Source organism: Pinus tabuliformis, chromosome X (genome assembly GCF_031772625.1).
Source record: "Pinus tabuliformis cultivar Carrire ecotype Pingquan chromosome X, CPIR1, whole genome shotgun sequence".
Taxonomy (NCBI): Eukaryota; Viridiplantae; Streptophyta; class Pinopsida; order Pinales; family Pinaceae; genus Pinus; species Pinus tabuliformis.
This window is the reverse complement of record NC_142308.1, coordinates 365,814,668-365,834,944: the sequence shown is the minus strand read 5'-3', so window position 1 is coordinate 365,834,944 and position 20,277 is coordinate 365,814,668. Positions and strand designations below refer to the sequence as shown.

Here is a 20,277-nt window from a genome sequence, read left to right as displayed (position 1 = left end):
TTTCCAAGATCTTGGTGTCTGGGATAGAATCTTAAATTTTCTACGCTACCAAACCAAGAATCACAATGAAACTACTTTACATAGCGAAATATAAACAACAGTAAATCACACGTGCACAAAATATAGACAACTTTTTACAACTTTCAACCCAACTTCGTTATATTGATCAGCATATAATACAACAGTCTAGGGCTCCCGTACCAAGGATAATGGCCCTCATACATCCACTGATACAACACACCAAACTAGGGCTTGGTGTCAATCCATCGACAACCAATCTACCCTCAACAAGATACTTTGACCATCTGGCCGATGTAGCATGCACTCACAGCTCCTCTCAGTCGTACCCTGTACCTGCCCGATCCTTCAGATCTCGATCTGTAGCACTACCTCTATCAACGATCCAAGTCCATCTGACCACTGAATCTCAACTGTCCAATATGCTCACTAGTTGATCGTATCATCCATCAACGCATCAACACATCGAGACTCCTGTTGAGTTGTTCACAACTTTGTTCGTGAACAACTCTCAATCTGCCCATTGTTGCTCCTCATCTACTCAAGGACTTCAGCCCACTATGGTCTTCCTGCGCTGCTCCAATGAAGACCAACATAGGGCACGGAGGGCTATCACTGCAAGATGTCCATCTCCCACAGTGAACACGGGCTAGGAGGACTGCCCATCATCTGTTGTAGAAGTCCTTCTCCACACACAAGTCTAGGGCTGCACAATATGGTCCTGATTGATCAGACCCTTGAGCTCTTCTTCTGCCACTCTAGCAACCATCTAAGTCCATGAATATGGTGCACACCGGGCTCCAACTTGGGCACTATCACGTTCTCCAGCAGACCATAAATGCCCAATCCACGTCCACACTTGGTCCACTCTCACGCTACCCTCTAACAGACCACAAGTAACCAATACTTGTTGTAGCATTTGCTCCTAGTTAGGGCATCCAACACCTATGAAGACCCTTCCACTTGGCTACCAACAGACTTATCCTAGGACACACATTCACCTGCAAGTCACATCAACTCAAGAGGAAACCATTCCTAATCTGCAACATCTTGTTGCTCCTCTTGACATGACACATAATTTGTTGATGTAATCTGCTCCTTAAGATGTCCACCAATTGTCCTAATCTAGGACACCCATCCACTAGCACCTAACTCAACATAAACATATCATACCTTTGCATGCTCCAAGGGCTAGTGTCATTGCTGCAAGTCTGGTGCTCTGGTTAGGGTTGTTGACACGCTGCAACAACTCTCATTCCTCCACCCAAAATTCCTCTACAGTTGCAGCCTCCTTCTTCCAATTTATGTCCACAACTCCCTGTTGATCTAAGCTAATTCCAACCCCAAACAAGCCCTATGCATACCCTATTTCAAGGAGATAAGCCCAGCATTCTGCCTCTCAGCCTTTCGACCCCTTGACTAGGGTAATCTAGGCCTGCAACCCACCAGAATTAGCCTCTCAGGGTTGCGGCCTCCATATAGAAGAGAGAAGCCACTTAAATCATGCCAAACACATCACCAAAACTGCTCCTTAAGCATGTGGTTGCCTCTGCTACAATTCAGTCCCTAGAAAAGACAAGAACAGACCTAAAACAGTCCCAAAAAGTCCCATGCACTTGTCTCTTCTTTTGTTGCGGCTGCCTCAGATATGTCTTCTATGAGAGATGCTCATTGGATGTGTCTAAATGCCTCACACTTGACCTATATTTATAGGCATCAAGTGGCTCCAACGAATTTGTCTTTGGGCACTACTTTAACCTCAGGCCGACCTACCCAACTAGACAAATTTACCCATCTTAACTTCAAAATTTAATTTCTCTTCAACCATAACTCGGAATCAGATGATTTTCGATGCGTCAGATTCATCTCAACGAGTACTATCATCCTCATCCATCACATGTTGAAATCTCTCCATAGTTTTGTCCCCAACATCGATGGGTGCAAAATCCCAAGCTTGGGTTTCAAGCCCACAAGGCCACTTGTGGAGCTTCTTCCTCCAAATCCTCGATCCTCAAGGCTTGAAGTACCTCCCAAGCTACAAAAATCATCATTTTTGTGCATGGTTCACCCTTTTGGATGATTATAGGTGAATCTTTAATGTTATGTGCTATGCAAATATAAAATATATTATTCCATCTTGTTTGTGTTGATGAATTAGGGTTTATTAAAGTTTTCACCAAGGTTTTGTTGACATTTTACGACCCTAAAATCTCCTTGCACAAGATCTTCATCAAGTTTCTCTTGAGGTGACATAACTTTAGTTCCTCCCTTTCAATCTCCAAGAAGATAGAAGAATGCTAGGGTTAAAGAGTTAATGGGCATAAATTTGTCTCCCTTAATTTCTTGGAATCCACATCCATCTCTTTTCTTCCAAAGATTTTTACTCTTCGACTCCATTAGTCGTAGATTAAGAAAGGCACTAGTCTTGCCGCTCGTCAAAATCTAGAATGCCAAATTAGTTGCAAAATATATGAAAATATGCATACTTGTACATCAATAAAAATATACATGGCATTCATGTTACGTTAATGATTAATCAGTTGAGCCTCAAACATCTAGAATCTAGATTCTATCAATCAAACAAACATAAAAAAATTTAAGCCATATAATAGAAAGTAGATCATTAACTTATGATGGAATGAAATAGGTTATCTACCATTGTCAATAACAATAACATGACTAAATAGTTATGTTTACAAAATAGGCATTCAACACCAAAATATGGAGACAAAAAGGTCCAAAATAAGAAACTGAGCTAGTTGTTAAACACCTCTCTAAAGAAGAAGTGTTCACAAGTTGTGAAAGCACCCACCCAATTTTGACAAAATTGGCTAATCCGAGCCTTAAAATATGGTTGAAATAGGCTTAACATGCCTCATCAATGATTTTGCTTTGAGCGAAAGGTACATTTTTACTAATACCATGAAAAAGGAGTTCAACAATCAACACCCAAAACTGGGGTAAATGTTGATTGCATACCTCATACATGATAGAATCTAGTGAAATGTAGCAATCCCATCAATCCTGAAAGTCCTGAAAACTATTAAATCCATTGAATTTTGAATGGGATATGAAATTCTATTTTCTCCATATGAAGCCCAATGAGGTTGGAACTAGTCTTAAACATCCTAAAATAATTCACGATAATGTTAACAAATTTACTTTAAGAATTTAACATTACCATTAGGGGAGCACCCTGGGAGCATGCTCCTTGGCTCTGGGAGTGCCCTTGGGAGCACCATGCTCCCAAATTGGCATGGAGAAAGCCCAAAATGTCCGAAGCACACTCCCAAGGGCTCTCCTGCTCGAAGGGCAGTTCCAGGGCCAGGGGGACAGCCCCTACAACACTACTTTGAATCTCCAGTGTAATGAAATGTATTGGTCATTCACCCTCTAGATTTGCAAAGGGGAGAATCTAGGGATTAAAAAGCTCTATAATAATAAAGTGTGTAAACTTGAAGCCTACAAGCACCCATATCTAGTGTTGGTGCAATCTTGTTCCTTGGTCATTATTTCTCTCACTTGTACACCTGATCGTTCTCCTTCTAACCCGTTAATGGATAGTTCAATACTTCAATGCATTGTTTTAGCATTTTTTTTCTATTTTGACTATGAGTTTTGGGTCAGTTGTTTGGTTCCATTCAATCCCCTCAATAATAACAATTAACATCAGCAAAATGCAATCACACCATCAATGTATTCAACATTAAAAGCAAAATTTGGGCCATAGCTTCGACCACAACCAGCATAACCTCCCCATCATTCTTCTTATCACCAACACCCACCATTTAGACAGTAGAATTTATGTTCAATGTCTAGAATAGAACCGTTATCATTTTATCCCCGGTGACCATTAACACCAATAATGTTAGCACCTTACAACATGACAATTAAAACATTCAAGAAAAAGATAGGTTCCAAAAAGGATCCCCTATTACAACTTGTGGTTCAACCTGTGTTATTTTAAAGATCATTCATTCCCATTACTAAATGTCTTGAATAGCTTCCTTTAAAACTTTAAAGCTTTCCTATTTGAAAATAAAAGAGTCAAATATTCCCATTAAAACAAGCACATTTTTTAAACTCAAGGACCATTTGATTTTCCACCATCCATATGACCCAAAAACAAATAGAGAGAGCTAGGTTACTAAGTGAAGCCTGACCTTTTATAGACTGTGATGCAGTTTTCAATTTTCTTCATATTGCAAGATGATGATGCAAAAGTTTGATCCTTGCCTTCCACTCAGGATTCTCTATACAATTATCATCACAAGCAACATCCCACCATTCCATATACCATGTCTCCACTACACAATATTAATAACTAGGTCTTATCATCAATCTTCCTTTCTCAAGTTGCCTCCATCCAAGGTTACTAGTTCAACCTACGTTATTTTAAAGTTCATGCATTCCCATTACAAAATGTCTTGAATAGCTTCCTTTAAAACTTTAAAGCTTTCCTATTTGAATATAAAAGAGTCAAATATTTCCATTAAAACAAGCACCTTTCTCAAACTCAAGGACCTTTTGATTTTGCACCATCCATATGATCCAAAAACAAATAGAGAGAGAAAGATTACTAAGTGAAGCCTGAACTTTAATAGACTGTTATCCAGTTTTCAATTTTTAATTTTCTTCATATTGCAGGATGATGATGCAAATGTTTGATCCTTGCCTTCACTCATGATTCTCTATACAATTATCATCGCAAGCAACATCCTACCATTGCATATACCATGTCTTCACTACACAATATTAATAACTACGTCCTATCATCAATCTTCCTTTCTCAAGTGCCTCCATCCAAGGTTACTTTCCTCAATTAGCAACACAGAAAAAGACAAACCAGCAGCAGTGCGGCCCTTGCCATGATAAAATTTCATCACCTCGTTGTTTGCTTCATGTACTTCGATTACAGCTTAAAAAATGAAGACGGCCTGCAAATTACGATGACCCAAGCAATTGGGCAACTTGGGAAAGTAAGATGAATTGATTAAAAGAAACACAGCTCAAAAATTAAGATGGCTTGAAAGCATTGGGCCTGAAAAAATACGACAATGATCATCTATTGAGAGCTGGATGGAATTACAAGAAACTTCTCTTCAATTAGATTACAAACTCCCCCAAAAGAACTATCTTGCACAGCGACATTGATTCCTTTTAATTCTCTAACAGGCTTGAGTTGGTAATAAAATGAAATGAGATACCTAAACTATCAGTCCAACCATAACAACAAACCGCCAACTAATTTAATTGCACCAACACAATAATGTCAAGTGATAATATTTTACACATCAAGGTAATTTGCAAATCGTCTTGTACAATGTTAGCATTAGTAGTTACAGTTAAAAATTTTAACTTATCCAAATCACTGGCTCTCTCTTTGTGATGATCAGCTCCAGTGGGCCAGCAAGCTCATAGAACATGATCCAGTGGATTGATTAATTTGCATCTTGGTGGGTTAGCAGATTGGTGGATTCTGCAGACCAATGAGCTGTGCTACATTTAGTTCTTCAAATAAGAATCTAGATAATTGTTCAATAGACTCCTATATATTATATGGTTCACGGGTTCGACATCTTTGCATAATAAAGCTAACATAGCTTTAAAATATTTACTATTTACATATCATGTATGGTTGCATGCCATTCCTGAATGCATATTATATCCACTCCCATTGGTTGGGAACATAGTTTTAAAAACTGGAACCAGTCACTAGACCAGTCCACCTAATAAACCGGACCCATTCAAACCAGGACTGGTTAGATTTCAATGAACCGGTTTTTAAAAAAATACATTAAATAATTAATTTTTAATGGAAAAAAACTATTTTTAAGATTTAAAACCATGATTCCAAGCCAATAGAGACAAAATATGCAAAGTTTGTTCATCTATATACCATGTAAAGGTGAATATATCAAAATGGCACCGAGTGCAATACATATCATCGACAAAATACATAAGCAATGAGGCTCTAAATGGCCTATAAAGTCCAAAAACAATGCTACAAGCTATGAGGCCATTGGCCTACTACAAGACTACAAGTCTACACATGATCAATCATCAAATTCATCACCACTACTAGACACAGGATCATCAACAGGAGCTACATAGACATCATCTGGTTCAGAGTCTGAGGATGCCTCAGCCTCATCTACAACCTCAGTAGTAACACTGCCACCAATAACAATAGAAGTGGACCTAATGGAAGCACGAGTTCGTCGAGTTGCACAACTAGTGTCTTCCATTGGTTGTTTGCCTTTGCTTGATGCGGCTACTAATCCTGGTTCTGATGGCGCTACCAAATCTGCTTCATCCCCCCCAATGCCATGTCAATATCAAAATCAGCATCAAACACAACATCTTCAGTCTCCTCCACCCATTCTGGTGTTGGATCAATATCGACCAACACAATGGGATCTAGATCAAGTGTTTTGTTCATCATTTGGCTCCGCCTTAGTCGAAGGTTGTACTGCGCGAAGACAAGATCATTTAACTGTTTTTGTTCCAAACGGTTTCTCTTCTTCGTGTGTATGCGCTCAAAAACAGATCCATTGCGCTCACAACCTGAAGCACTACAAGTTTGGATAAGGACTCTAATTGCAAACTTTTGCAATTGACGACATTGGCCACCAATTGACTCCCACCAATGTGCTGCAAAGAAAAAGACATTAATTAGTAACCTAGTTCATCTCATTACTTATTTACAAATTACAAGTATTTATAGATAATTTGAATTGTAAATTTGTAAACAATTTATCTTGAAAAGAAAAACAAATTGGAATTTCTTACTTGGTTGATCCACATCTCTTGCATCTTTGCCAAGTTTTTTCCAAAGGTACCAACTGCCATACTGAGAAGAGTAAGTTGTTTATGTATTTCCAACTGGTCTGCATGGATAGGGACCATGCACTCCAAGCAATCAATCAATCCATCTTTGATCTCCCCATCCTGCAGATCTCCTAGCCAAGCTTTATAATGATACTTTGGGTTCAAAAAATACCTAGTTGCATGTATAGGACGATGGAGTTGATTGTTCCATCTGTTATCAATGATCTCCCATATATGGCCATATTTAGCTAACCTATCCTTGTAAGTTGTTCGTATCTGCTCCTTTGCTTGATCCATGGCCAATTTTTGCCCATCCACCATCCTTAGCACCTTACAAGTGGCTTGGTAATTTTCACAAGCCTGTAGACCTTTTCCAAAAATAATTGTCAAAAACTTTCTTTTAGTATCTTTGTCATCTTGTCTACGAGCCCATCGAGATTCAGTCCAATCATCAGAAGAAAACATTTTATGCAGGTTTTTTGTTGAGAATTGAGACATTGCAACATGAGGAAGTGAGTTGCAAATCTCGTAATTGCAGGCCTAACAAGCTCTTTGCCCCCAATGTTTTTCCTCATTAGGCTCAATACCCATGAGTGGTTGTAGATGTATTTTGTAATGCACTTGGCATGCTCTACAATGTTTTTTACCCACTCCACTTTGCCTATGTCCTCAAGCATGAGGTCTATGCAATGTGCAGCACATGGAGTCCAAAATATGGTCTTATATTTGGACTCAAGCATCTTTCCAGCAAGAACATAGTTTGAGGCATTATCTGTGATGACCTGCACAACATTCTGCTCCCCACTTCCTGAATAATCTCATCCAAAAGCTCAAATAGAAGGGTTGCATCCTTCACCTTATCAGATGCATCAACTGATCTCAAAAACATGGTTCCTTGAGGGCAAGAAACAAGGAAATTAATGATAGTGTGGTTCTTTCCATCGGTCCATCCATCTGACATGATGGAACAACCTGTTTTGAGCCATGACTCTCTATACTCAACCAAATACTCATCAATGGAAGAAATCTCTTTTTGCAAAAGAGCTCCCCTCAAGTCATGCATAGTAGGGCCTTTGAAGCCCTTTCCTGCAGCTATAACAAAGTCCCACATAGCTTGGTAATAAGGTGAGCGAGCAGCATTAAATGGGATATCTGCATCATACCACCATCTAGCAATGTATTGATAAGAAGTTTCTTTGCATTGTTTTTTCCAATGTTGATCCAAAGTGGGTTGACGACTTGGCTGGGAGGAAGTGGGATTAGCAGAGGCAATGGTGGCAGAGGATGAGAAATAACTTTGGATGTTTGTTCTCTTTGTTTCTTTAGATTGTTGACAAAGAGTAGGAGGAACATAGTGAAAGCGGTCATTGGCGAAAGGGATAGAAGAGGAGTCTTAAATCTCATAATCATCATACCCACTCTCTTTCATGGCTTCTAATAATTCCCTCTTCCTTGCAATTTCATCTTAGATGGCCTTCTCCCTAGCCTTATTCTCCTGAAACTTTTGAAACTTGGAAAGATATTATGCCCTAACAGGACCTAACGCTTCATTTGGTGCTTCACATGGCTTTACTTGGCCTCTTATCCTAGCCAAGTGTTATTTCAATCTGAGAATACCCCCACCTCAAATAGGTTTATTGCAAAATTTGCATATCATTTTTCCATCAATCACATCACAATGAGCCCATGCAGTGTCCTTGGCTTTTGGAGCCATGTTGGCTTGAAATAATTAAAATTTGCAAAGAAATCTGCCATTTAAAAAAAAATTGCAGCTAAGAAAAATGGAAAACCAAAGATAAATTTAGGGAAAAAAATGCACATTGTAGCCTACAAAATTTGATAGCATAGAACTAGAGATTTTATAGCATAGAACCCATAAAAAAATGTATACATGGACAGCAATGAAATGAGGAATTTTTCAAGTGAAAATCCTTACCTGGAAATGCAAACTAGCTTCCTTAGCCTCCTCTTGAAGATGCCAACTCTACTGACAACTCCAAACTATCTCCAAAATAGCTCCAACTCCAACTCCAAGCCTCCAAGATGACTACTCCAGCAAAAACTCAACACTCTCCAAGCTCCCAATCAAACTCACAAAAACTCCAAATGAGATGTGTGAGGCAAATGAGAGGGGTGAGCTCCTTTTAAAGGCTTGGAGAGGGTGTTTTTGGAGGGAAACAACCCTTATTTTCCCTCTAAACCACCCCGGAAGCTTCCTAAAACCATGCCATGTGGGTACGTCATGGCCTTGGCAATGAACCGACCGGTTTAGGATGGAACCGGCCGGTTCCGACCATAAACCAGCCGGTTCCATCCTAAACCAGCCGGTTAGGGCCGGTTTGACCCAGTTGCCCAATGAGCTGGCCAGTTTGACTGGTTTCCAGTTCAAGCCGGCCGGTTTTTAAAACTATGGTTGGAAAGAAGATCAAATTTACCAAAACAATGTCAACATAGACAAAGGATCCCAAGCAACCAAGAAAGAAAAACTGTTAGAACTTAGAATTAATCAATGAATGAATTGAATTGATTTACATGAGCAAATGAAGCTCAATAAGTAATACAGAGATATTTATAGCAATAGAAACAACCAGTTTCTTCTAAGAAACTGATAAAAATAAAAACAGCTAATAAGAATGAGCATTAAACACTAAATAGCATTATTCTAATACCCTCCCTTAATGCTCAATCTATTTACAACACCAATAGACCCTCTGAATTTTACAAACTTATCAAGACCAAGAGGCTTAGTGAAGATGTCGACGGGCTGCTCCATTGTGGGAACATATCGCAACTGAACGGATCCGTCTTCAACAAGCTGGCGAATGTAGTGACAATGGGTTTCTACATGCTTTGTTCGTTCATGAAAGACTGGATTCTTGGCAAGTTTGAGCACTCCCTGATTATCACAGAACAAGGGAGTAGGACCTGTCTAGAAAACATGCATATCCACAAGCATACGTCAAAGCCAAACTGCCTCACAAGATGCCTTAACTGCTCCCCGATACTCTGCTTCTGTTGAGGAGAGAGCCACTGCCAGCTGCTTCTTACTAGTCCAGGTGACAGCACCGAATCCTAGACTAAACACATACCCAGCTGTAAATTTACGGTCATCAACCGAACCAGCCCAGTCAGAATCTGTGTAACCACTGAGTATAGGATTGAAACTTCGAGTGTACAGAAGTCCATAATCAGGAGTGCACACGCTTCGCTGCTATCCAATGATCAGTGTTAGGAGCTGACATGAAGTGGGAAATGTAGGTCGCTACAAAACTGATGTCAGGTCTAGTGGCAGTAAGGTAGATGAGGCTGCCTACTAATTTCCTGAATAAAGTTTCATCCACAAGGGGTGAGGATGACTGAGCTGAAAGTTTGAGCCCTGGTTCCATAGGAGTCGTGGCAGGTTTGCAATCCTGCATTCTGAATCTGTCCACAAGATTTCTGGCATACTTGGACTAAGAGAGAAAGATGTTGTTCTCAGTCTGCCAGACTTCAACCCCCAAACAGTAATGAAGAAGTCCTAAATCTATCATATCAAAAGTGCTACACAAATCCTGTTTGATCCCATGGATCAAATGTGTTGAGCTGCCAGTAATGATAAGGTCATCCACATAGACAACCACAAACAGAATATCATCACCAGTATGCTTGATATACAGGTTTGCATCAAATGGACTCCGCTGAAAACCATGATCTGTGAGGTACTGATCAATTTTCATGTACCAAGCCCGAGGAGCTTGTTTCAGACCATAGAGTGCTTTGACTAATCTACATACTTTTTGTTCTTGACCGGCAACCTTGAATCCTGGAGGCTGCATCATGTAGACTTCTTCCTATAAGTCACCATTCAGAAAAGCACTCTTTACATCCATCTGATGGACTTTCCAATTGAATTGAGTTGTTAAGGCAAGGACAAGCCGTATGGTACTCATCTTGGCTGTAGGAGCAAAGGTCTCATCGTAGTCAATGCCTTCCTTCTGTGAGAACCCTCGAGCAACAAGGCGAGCTTTATACTTGTCTAGGGTTTTGTCTGCTTTGTATTTCACTTTATACACCCATTTGCAGCTAATGGGCTTTTTCCCTACAGGAAGATTAGAAAGGGTCCAAGTGTGATTCTTCTAAAGACTCTGGAATTCAGCTTCCATAGCCTGTTCCCACTCAGGTGTACCCTTAGCCTCTGAATAGGTTTGGGGCTCAAAAATACTGTGCAGGTTAGCCATAAGAGCAAAATTTATTGTAGATTGTTGTTTGTTCTTATGTCTAGAAGTTCTACCTCAAGGAGCTCATTATCCTGAAGATCACCAATGGTTTTAGCCCACCATTTAGGTCGAAGAGTAGAGGAACCAATATCAGGAGGAGATGGAGAACGCTCAGGAACAATAGGAGCAACAAGAGGAGGGTTATTTTCCGGAGGAAGCTCAGGAGCTCATCATCAAATACTGATGCGGCATCATCCCTCCCATCAGGTGGACCTACCAGAAGAAGAACACTGTGAGGTTGATCCTCAGAACACTGCTCAGAAGGAGGAGACTGAAAGAATCCTTTGTCTTCATCAAATACTACATCATGACTGAAGCTAAGACGACCAGTGGCTATATCTATCAACCTATAGGCCTTGTGATGATCACTGTACCCTATCATCATGAGTTTCTGGCTTTTGGAATCCAACTTAGAGCGCTTAGCAGCTGGAATCCAAACATATGCAACTGAGCCAAATACTTTGAGGTGACTGATCTTAGGCTTACGACCAGACCAAACCTCTTCGGGAGTCTTCCCTTTAACAGCCTGAGTAGGTGATCGGTTAAGAAGATAGACAGCAGTAAATACTGCTTCAGCCCAGAATTTGTTCAGAACATTCCTGTGTTGTAACATGGAACGAGCCATTTCAACAACTGTACGGTTGCGACGTTCGACAACACTGTTCTGCTGAGGAGTGTAGGGTGTAGTTAACTGACGTTTGATGCCATGAGTATCACAGAAGTTGGAGAACGCAGAAGAACAAAATTCCCCCCCCCCGTTATCTGTCTTAAGAGTGATGATATTACAGCCAGACTCTTTTTCAACTAAGGATTTAAACCTCTAAAAGATACTAAATACATCAGATTTATTTTTTAGAAAATACACCCACATCTTTCTACTGAAATCATCTACAATAAGCAAAAAATATTTGCAACCAGTAATAGACGATGTATGCATAGGACCACAAATATCAGCATGAATTAACTGGAGTGTCGTAGATGCGCGCCAAGATTCTCCATCCGTGAATGAAGACTGATGTTGCTTGCTAGCTTGACAGGTGTCGCATACTCCCAACTGCTGAGTTTGAATATCAGGTAACCCTGACACAAGTCCCTCCAGAGAGAGCTGAGAGAGATACTGCATGTTTATATGCCCATATCGTTGATGCCATAGAGTGTTGATGGGAGAAACACGAGCTGCTAGAGCTACTTCTGGAGAATCTCCAGTGTCAAGAAGCCTGTATAGGCCATGATCTTCTAGGCCAACAGCAACTGTAAGACAAGTGTCCCTGTCAATAATGGAGCACTTGTGTGCACTGAACACCACATCGAGCTGAGGAGAGTTCCTCATAATCTGGCTGACAAACAGCAAATTAATTTCCATACCAGGAACATAGTACACATTCAGGAAGATGAGTGTGCGCCCACCAGACTGGATCTGAACTGTACCTCTGCCAACCACTGTGTACTCCTCACCTCCACCAAATGCTACGGAATCACTGAAAGATGAGAAGTCAATAAACCAGTCACGCCTGTGAGAGAAATGACGTGATGCACCAGAGTTAATGTACCAGGCAGAAGACGGGGCATGATCTGAGGACCTCTTAGCCATAAAGGCATAAAAGGCAAATTCCTTCTGCTCGGAATGTCTGCAATATTTGTTGTCTGATGAGACTCTCCCTGTTTCTTCTGTTCAGAGGCAATCCTCTGTCGGCAGTCTTTCTTCATGTGGCCGAACTTGCGACAGTAATTACACTGCACATTTTTCTTCTTAGCGGGATCGGAATGCTAAGAAGAACCTTGCTGCTGAAAGGACTGAGAGGACTGATATTGGGCAGCGAAAGCATTTTTTGAGGAGGCTGATGAAGCACCACTACCAAATTGTTGTTTCCAGCGATCCTGCTGCATGAATTTGGTGCATAAATCCGGAAACTTCAGATCAATATTTTTGGAGGTAATGTTGAGTGTTTCTATGAAGTGCTCATAAGGTTTTGGTAGACTTTTCAGAGTGATGACTACCAAATCTTCTTCCTCCATGGTCCGACCAATGGCTTCGAGCTGATCTCGAATGTCTTTAATCTTGTTAAGATGTTCCTGTAAAGACATGTTCTTCCATCATGAGGGAGAACAACTGATTCCTTAAAAAGAAAGCTCTGCTCTTGTCAGATGTCTCGTGCATTTCCTTCAAATGTTGCCAGATTTCGGCAGCTGTCTTGCTGGAAGGAATCTGTGGTAACTGATCATCAGTCACAGAGAGTTTGAGAAGCATAACAGCCTCTCGATTTTGATCATCAAACTTATCTTGATCGGCACTCGTTGTACCAGGACGGAGCTCTTTGCCCAAAATGAGCTGGTCAAGACGCCTATATTCAAACATGGTCAGCATTCAATGTTTCCAGATGTTATAGTTGGTGCCATTAAAGCGTTGACTGCCTTCCAACATCAAATTGGTTAGCGAAGCCATCTGCACGTTTCCCAAGACAGAAAACAACAAAGGAATTTGGCACGGATTTCAATGTAGTCGCCTGCTGATCCAAACAGAATCTGACAAGTACTCCCCTGCTGGACGATGTAGAATCCTGCGTACCCTGACTTTTGCCTCAGCAAGACTCCGCTGACCACCCGAAGAAAAAAAAATATGCTGCCTCTATTAGCCTCTGATCTCCAATGCACATTAACAGATACGCGACATCCAAACCATAATACTGAATCCTGCTCTTTGTAAAAATAACATCTTCCGACAATCTTCACAGGAAAATAAAAAAAAAAACAAAATCCGTCAAACACGCAGAAAGACACGTCGGAGGTTCGATTTCTCCCACGCACCCGAATCAGTCAAAGGATGCCGTCAGACAGTGGTCCGCCAGCTGCAGAGTGTGTGTTGAACGGCCACAGCTACAGCTATAGCAACAGCAATAACACGCTGTGGGCCGTTGAATTTTCCCGTGGGCAGCGTTTGAACGGATCACGAGATTTTCACAGCTACCGGATTTTCCCGTGGGCGACGCCAAGAGAATGAGCCGTTGTTTTTAAATGAAGTCACCCTCACTAACGTCGATGTTGCCTACGTTCACCATTGAATCCGCAAAAACAAGAAATAGCCGGAAAATATAACCAAAAAAAAAAACCGACGTCTTCTGCGGGTTTACTTTGGCAAGATCTACGTACGAGGATGGATCAGTCAAAACACCAATGACGTCCTTGGCCGAGATGTTGTCTCAGAACTTATGGTTGTACAAGTCACGAAATCATGTGTGCGGAAGGAGTGATGCGCAGGCGTGGTCAAAAAAAAAAAAATTGAAAACAACGCTCCAAGGAATCGAAACTCAGTGCTGACATAGGAGAGCCTTACTTTACACCAAAAAAAAAAAAAAATCTTCAAACTTGCGGAACAAGCCCCTGAATATCATGGGGAGTGAATTCTGATGACGCGAAACGGGGTTTAGAAGCAGGGAAAGAAGTGATCCGTGGGCAGCACGAACCAAAACACGCAGATTCCCAGACTTGCATTGGCGTACAACGTCCAGACCCAGTCCAAAAACAAAAGAGCTGCTCGGAATGAAACACTAAATTTTTCAAACGAAAAATTACCCGAGTTTCGAAATGAGCCACAGAATTTTCCAAGCAATGAAAAATTATTTCGAAAGATACATGTGCTCTGATACCATAATCAATGAATGAATTGAATTGAATTACATGAGCAAATGAAGCTCAATAAGTAATACAGAGATATTTACAGCAATAGAAACAACCAGTTTCTTTTAAGAAACTGCTAAAAAGATAAAAATAGAAACAGCTAATAAGAATGAGCATTAAACACTAAATAGCATTATTCTAATAAGAATAGTTTTAACTGTTATTATCTATCAATCATCAAACACCCGTAGATATCAGAAATTCACAAAATATCAAACGTGTATTCACACTCACAATATAACAAGCAATTGAATTATCTACCAGCTCCCAAGACAGTAAAGAGAAAAGATCAAACTTGCCAAAAAAATGTCAAATTAAACAAACGATCCCAAGCAACCAAGAAAGAAAACCTACTAGAACATAGAATAGCATTGACAGTAATTACCTATGAATCATCAAACAAAAAACACCCATAGAAACTCGCATAATATCAAATGCATATTCACACACATAATAGAACAAGCAGTTGTACTATCCACTAGCTTCCAAGATAGTATAAGCGAGAAGATCAAACTCACCAAACCAATGTCAAAATAGACCAAGGGTCCCAAGCAACCAAGAGAGAAAACCTTTTCGAACTTAGAATAGCTCTAACTGTAATTATCTAGCAATCATCAAGTATAAACACCCACAGAAACTCACATAATATCAAACACATATCCATACTCACAATAGAACAAGCAATTGAATTATCTACTAACTCCCAAGACCTTTGCCTTACCAGAGGCCGATCATCGTCATCCACAGGAACCTTATCCATTGCTGAAAGAGTACTCAATGCACCCACTACTCGACCAAATACTGTATGCTTAAAATTCAGATGCTTTGCAGATTTGTAAAGAATGAAAAATTGTGATCCATTAGTATGAGGCCCGCTGTTCGCCATACTGACAATGCCCCTCTCAGAATGAAGCAATTTGGAATTAAATTCATCTTTAAAAGGTTTGCCCCAAATTGATTCTCCTCCTCTTCCAGTGCCAGTTGGATCACCACCTTGGATCATGAAATTTCTGCCAATACAGAATATGAGTCTAAGATCAATGACCTGAAATCTTGGACAGCTGTACAATGAACTGAAATCTTGGACAGTTTTACAACCATGCTCACAAGGACCTGAAGAAGATAACAAGGGCCAATTACTTAGAAGGCATACCTAATATTCCTGTGGAAAGCCACTCCATTGTAGTACCCACGTTCACAAAGGGTGATGAAATTTTCACATGTACGAGGAGTTATATCACAGTGCAACTCTATATTAAGATCTCCATGTGTGGTATGAAGTTGAACATAACCCTTTTTCTTTGGATTTTTTTCGACTTTGACATACTCAAAGTCGTTCTTCGTAACTGGATCATAAGATGTTGAAGTAAATGATCGTGATGCTGCCCCAGATGTAAATCGGCTTTTTACCTGGAAATATTATGAACATCATATCAAACATGAAGCAATAAAAGTTTTTAAAAGACACAAAACACACAAATATTTAAGACCAAAAGACGTTCTGTGAGAATAATGATTGCATTGTGTTACTCACCATTTTTGCATTGACAGGTACACATTCACCTGCAATGTGAGCAGCCACACGTGCAGCAGTCTTCTCATGTGATGCTGCTTTAGCAGCTGCAGCACTTCTCCCATATACTGAAGCAGATGCAGCATCTACAATACTTAAAGCTTGAGTTCCACTGGATTTGTCTCTAGTGCCTGATTCTGATTTCTTTGTTTTAGCTGATTTTGTAGCATGAATGGCAGCAAGAGCTGCTGCCATTTCATTTTGAGCTTTGCCACCACCTCCACCATTTAATGCAATTTCCTTTGCTTTTTCTGTACCAATCTCCTTTAGCATGCGCTTAATGTCTCCAGACAGATTCATTTGATATGATGGATCCTCTTTCAGTTTCATCAACTCTGTGATAAAAAAAGGTTAACTAATAGAGTAACGATAACCCAAGAAATGTTATAAATACAACTTCCTCAGAATAAAGCAAAATAGGATCATATTTGATAAAGAAATGCTAGCATACATAATTTGTAAATATTATTGAATCATTGGACAATCACAGGAAGATAGAAGTTAAAACAGAAAACCTATGTTTCCTTGAAATCATAACAGAGCCTCCTGAGAATGCCATAAGCATCAAAACACTACAAACAGACAAGGACATTACCATACCTTCATCATCAATCTTCAAGTCTTTTTTCACATGATCAAAATCTGAAAGGACCTTTACATCAAGAGCATTTGGATTCTGCGCAGAATAAACTTTAAGAGAATTACTTAACAGAAATTACAGCCCAGAGATGAGGAATGCAAAACTAATAATTCAGAATCAAGGTGCAATCTTAATCTAAAAGTTAAAAAAAAATGGCAATACTACAGAAATTAGAAATGAGGCCAGATGCAAGTCCTAAGTGATTTTGATGTCATAGATACAAGTCTCATAGGACATCAGCTTAGCCAAAGCAACAGCTGAAAGTTTCCATAAGCAGTATTTCCCAAAAAAAGAAAACACTAAAGAAATGAGAGCCAAAAAAGAGTGATTTTATAATCGAAATTCAGATGCTCTTTGCATTTTCATTTTAAAAATAATAATGAGAAGTTCTCAACAAACATTAATTAACACCAACAGCACCTGAATTGTTATAAAGTCATCTTTAGTAAATGGTTCATCTGTGAGCAGTTCCTTCCAGTTCTTTGGCTTCAAATTTAGTTCTTTGATTGCCTGCAGCAGTGTTGAGACAATTTAGATATTTGATTGTCTCCAGCATCATTGTGGTCTAATCACTTCTGTATAAAATACCATTGGTTCAAATGAACTTGTCACTTGACACTACAAAAGCAGAAATATTCATCCTCTGTGTAACATAACCTAAAAGCCAAACACATATAATAGCATAACGAGTTTCAACCTTATGCCATGGTTTAATTGATCACACACCTCATAACAAAATACATTTCCTGTGGTCTTTACAGCAACAATGTGAGTGAACTCTGTGAAGACCTTTTCTAGCACAGGGCAATGATACTCACCTGCAAGATAGATATGAAACAGAAATGTCAGTGCCATTGCATAAACAAACAAGAACGCTGCCAAAGAGGATCCACGGTTCATAAGAAGGGTGCTTCACAATTTGAAATTCAGAAGTCAACGATGAATAAAACATTGACTTCTTAATTCATCAAAAGAGGCAGCATAAGAAACATTTGCATGTGACTAGTTGTAATCAATCTTGGGTAGCGTCATCCAAATCTGATATATATATATATATATATATAGAGAGAGAGAGAGAGAGAGCATAATCTGAGTACATAAATTGAATTCAATAAGCAATTCTTCTATGATTTAGGATCCATAAATACACTGCAGTATTCTAAATTTTCCAGTCAATTTAGAAAATATACACAAGTTGTGTGACTGCTTAACACACAATATAGATAGAGAAAGATTTATTACTTGGACTGTGAAGCAATTTACTTCAACAAATTGAGGCTATTATAATGCAGGTTGCACTATAAAAGAAAATGAAATCATAAAGAGCTTTAAGTGTGCTTATTTATCAGATGGTTTTTAATCTCTAAATAATCATCTGTAGCAGGGCCCTTACATTTCCAAGTGATCAAGGACAAAGACAATTGATAGTAACAACTGCTCTTTTATCCTTGATATTTTCCATAGATGAACACAACCAAGTTTCATTATAAATAAATCCCCATAAACATCTAAAAATTTATCTAATATCAGTCATGAAAATTTCTTTTAAAAATAGCATCTTTAACCTGAGACATTAAAGATAAATTTTACTTATTTACATAAAAAATTCAGAAAGGTAAAGATTGACACATTAAACTTGCAATTCAAAATTTTATCCCACCAACCATATTTTGTCACCTTTGGACATCAATTTAATTTCCTGGTTTCTTCGTCTGATAAATATAAATATTGAATAATCAATTGAGAAATTACTATACTGTTTCCTGGATGTAATGTTCCCAAGGGATTAACTGTCCCAAGGGACAAAGTAGCCTATCGATCCCCGTAAGTTATAGTCCTCAATAACAGGCGAAAACCCTAAAATACCCAATGTTTGGGCAAGTTTTGGGACAGCTGGGGCAAAAAAAAAAAAACCAAAGTTGGAGCTTGGTGTGAGCCTCACTCAATTAATTAAAGAGAAAATCTATAAATACAAGAGGACTAGAATCACTCGAGGCATCATTGAATTGGATCATTTATCTCTGTTTGTCTTTGAGCCTGAGGCTTTGAAGGTTTTAAGACCCCATCTTTCTCCTTGGACTAGTTTCAGTGGAGGTGATCCCACCTTTACCTAGTCACCCCCTTTCTTCTTGTTCTGGAACAGGTTATTGGAGCAATCTGGTCTAAAGACAGTTTCTTGTGGTTTTTTGTGGAGAAAGGATCAGGTTGGATGCATCCCACTATTAATGAACTCTGTCTCTGAGGCGGGGCCCTTCCTATCCGTTAATCACCAAACAGGATACAGCGAAGACTACCTAAGTTTCGTCGTGGATTGTGAATTAAAGTGGCACACGCCAACAACGACCATATCTAGGGGTTTAGTCAGCGTATTTTCTCTAGGCCGGAAGGGCATAGTTGAAGATATCTTTCCCATCGAAATAAATTATGCGCTAGGACTTCCTGAGACACCAAGTCGGGTGCTAAGGTAGTAAGGAAGAGTTGTAATGACGGAATTCCTGTTCCAGTTGTAGCGACGGAAGAGTTGTAATGGAAATTACGTAACTAATAGTAGTCGCAGGTCTGTGTAGCGGAAATTGTGACAAGGAGCCTACGTCAGATTAAAAAGTGTTATTCACAACTGAGGGGAAAGCATACCCTATAGTGCCCTAACACATACGCACAGCAATTGCAGAAAACGCTGCCATACCACAAGCATTCACTGGCGCAAAATCAGATCAGTGCGAGAATATTCCCAAGTGTAGATTCAAAACAAGGATAACCAAACAAATAACCTGTAGTTGGACATTAGTATAGTAGACAGTTACAATTAGAGGATTGAAGTACTGAATTTTGGTATTGAGTTCAAGTATCGATTGTGGGTTTACTATAGGATAGTATTACTGTAACAATAGAAAACAGTATCATTGGTTGCATCTATTGTTCATTGGATGCTCTTATTTATTGACAATTGTAATACTGTTGAAGATCTCTATAACTGCGTTGACTACTCGCTGTTATTTGAATGCATAAACATATTCTGTGGTTGAATTATTAAAAACCCTAGCCAAAATAGAAACCCTAGGGGCTAAAAATTCCCTTGGGATAATACAGTGGTATCAGAGTTGGCTCACCCTGCCAGCCTATGAGCAATTAGGTTGATGCCACAGACCCAGGGTTTTCAGGTAAGACTCAGTGGAGAACGAACAGTTTTGGGAAAAACTGTGGCAGCAGCACCAACAGGTGATGTCTCAGATTCTTGCCCCACTTGGAATCAATGCAAGAAGCAATCACCATGGTCCTGTTCA

At 39.6% G+C, this 20,277-nt stretch overlaps 1 protein-coding gene across 4 annotated transcripts in view; it reads right to left on the bottom strand.

Annotated features, from left to right (window-relative positions):
• PUB49 (plant U-box 49) overlaps nt 1-20,277 on the bottom strand; it is a 143,087-nt gene that overhangs the window by 49,639 nt on the left and 73,171 nt on the right. For all 4 annotated transcript variants that reach the window (XR_016264123.1, XR_016264124.1, XM_089446870.1 and 1 more), the window contains exons 4-9: nt 17,720-17,811; nt 17,414-17,503; nt 16,954-17,029; nt 16,315-16,688; nt 15,934-16,190; nt 15,502-15,790 (exon numbers count right to left, since the gene is read on the bottom strand). Coding sequence is in view for 2 of the 4 variants with exons in the window: in XM_089446870.1 (XP_089302996.1) it covers nt 15,502-15,790; nt 15,934-16,190; nt 16,315-16,688; nt 16,954-17,029; nt 17,414-17,503; nt 17,720-17,811 (1,178 nt within the window). In the remaining 2 variants the exon portion in view is untranslated. The remainder of the gene's footprint in view (nt 1-15,501; nt 15,791-15,933; nt 16,191-16,314; nt 16,689-16,953; nt 17,030-17,413; nt 17,504-17,719; nt 17,812-20,277) is intronic.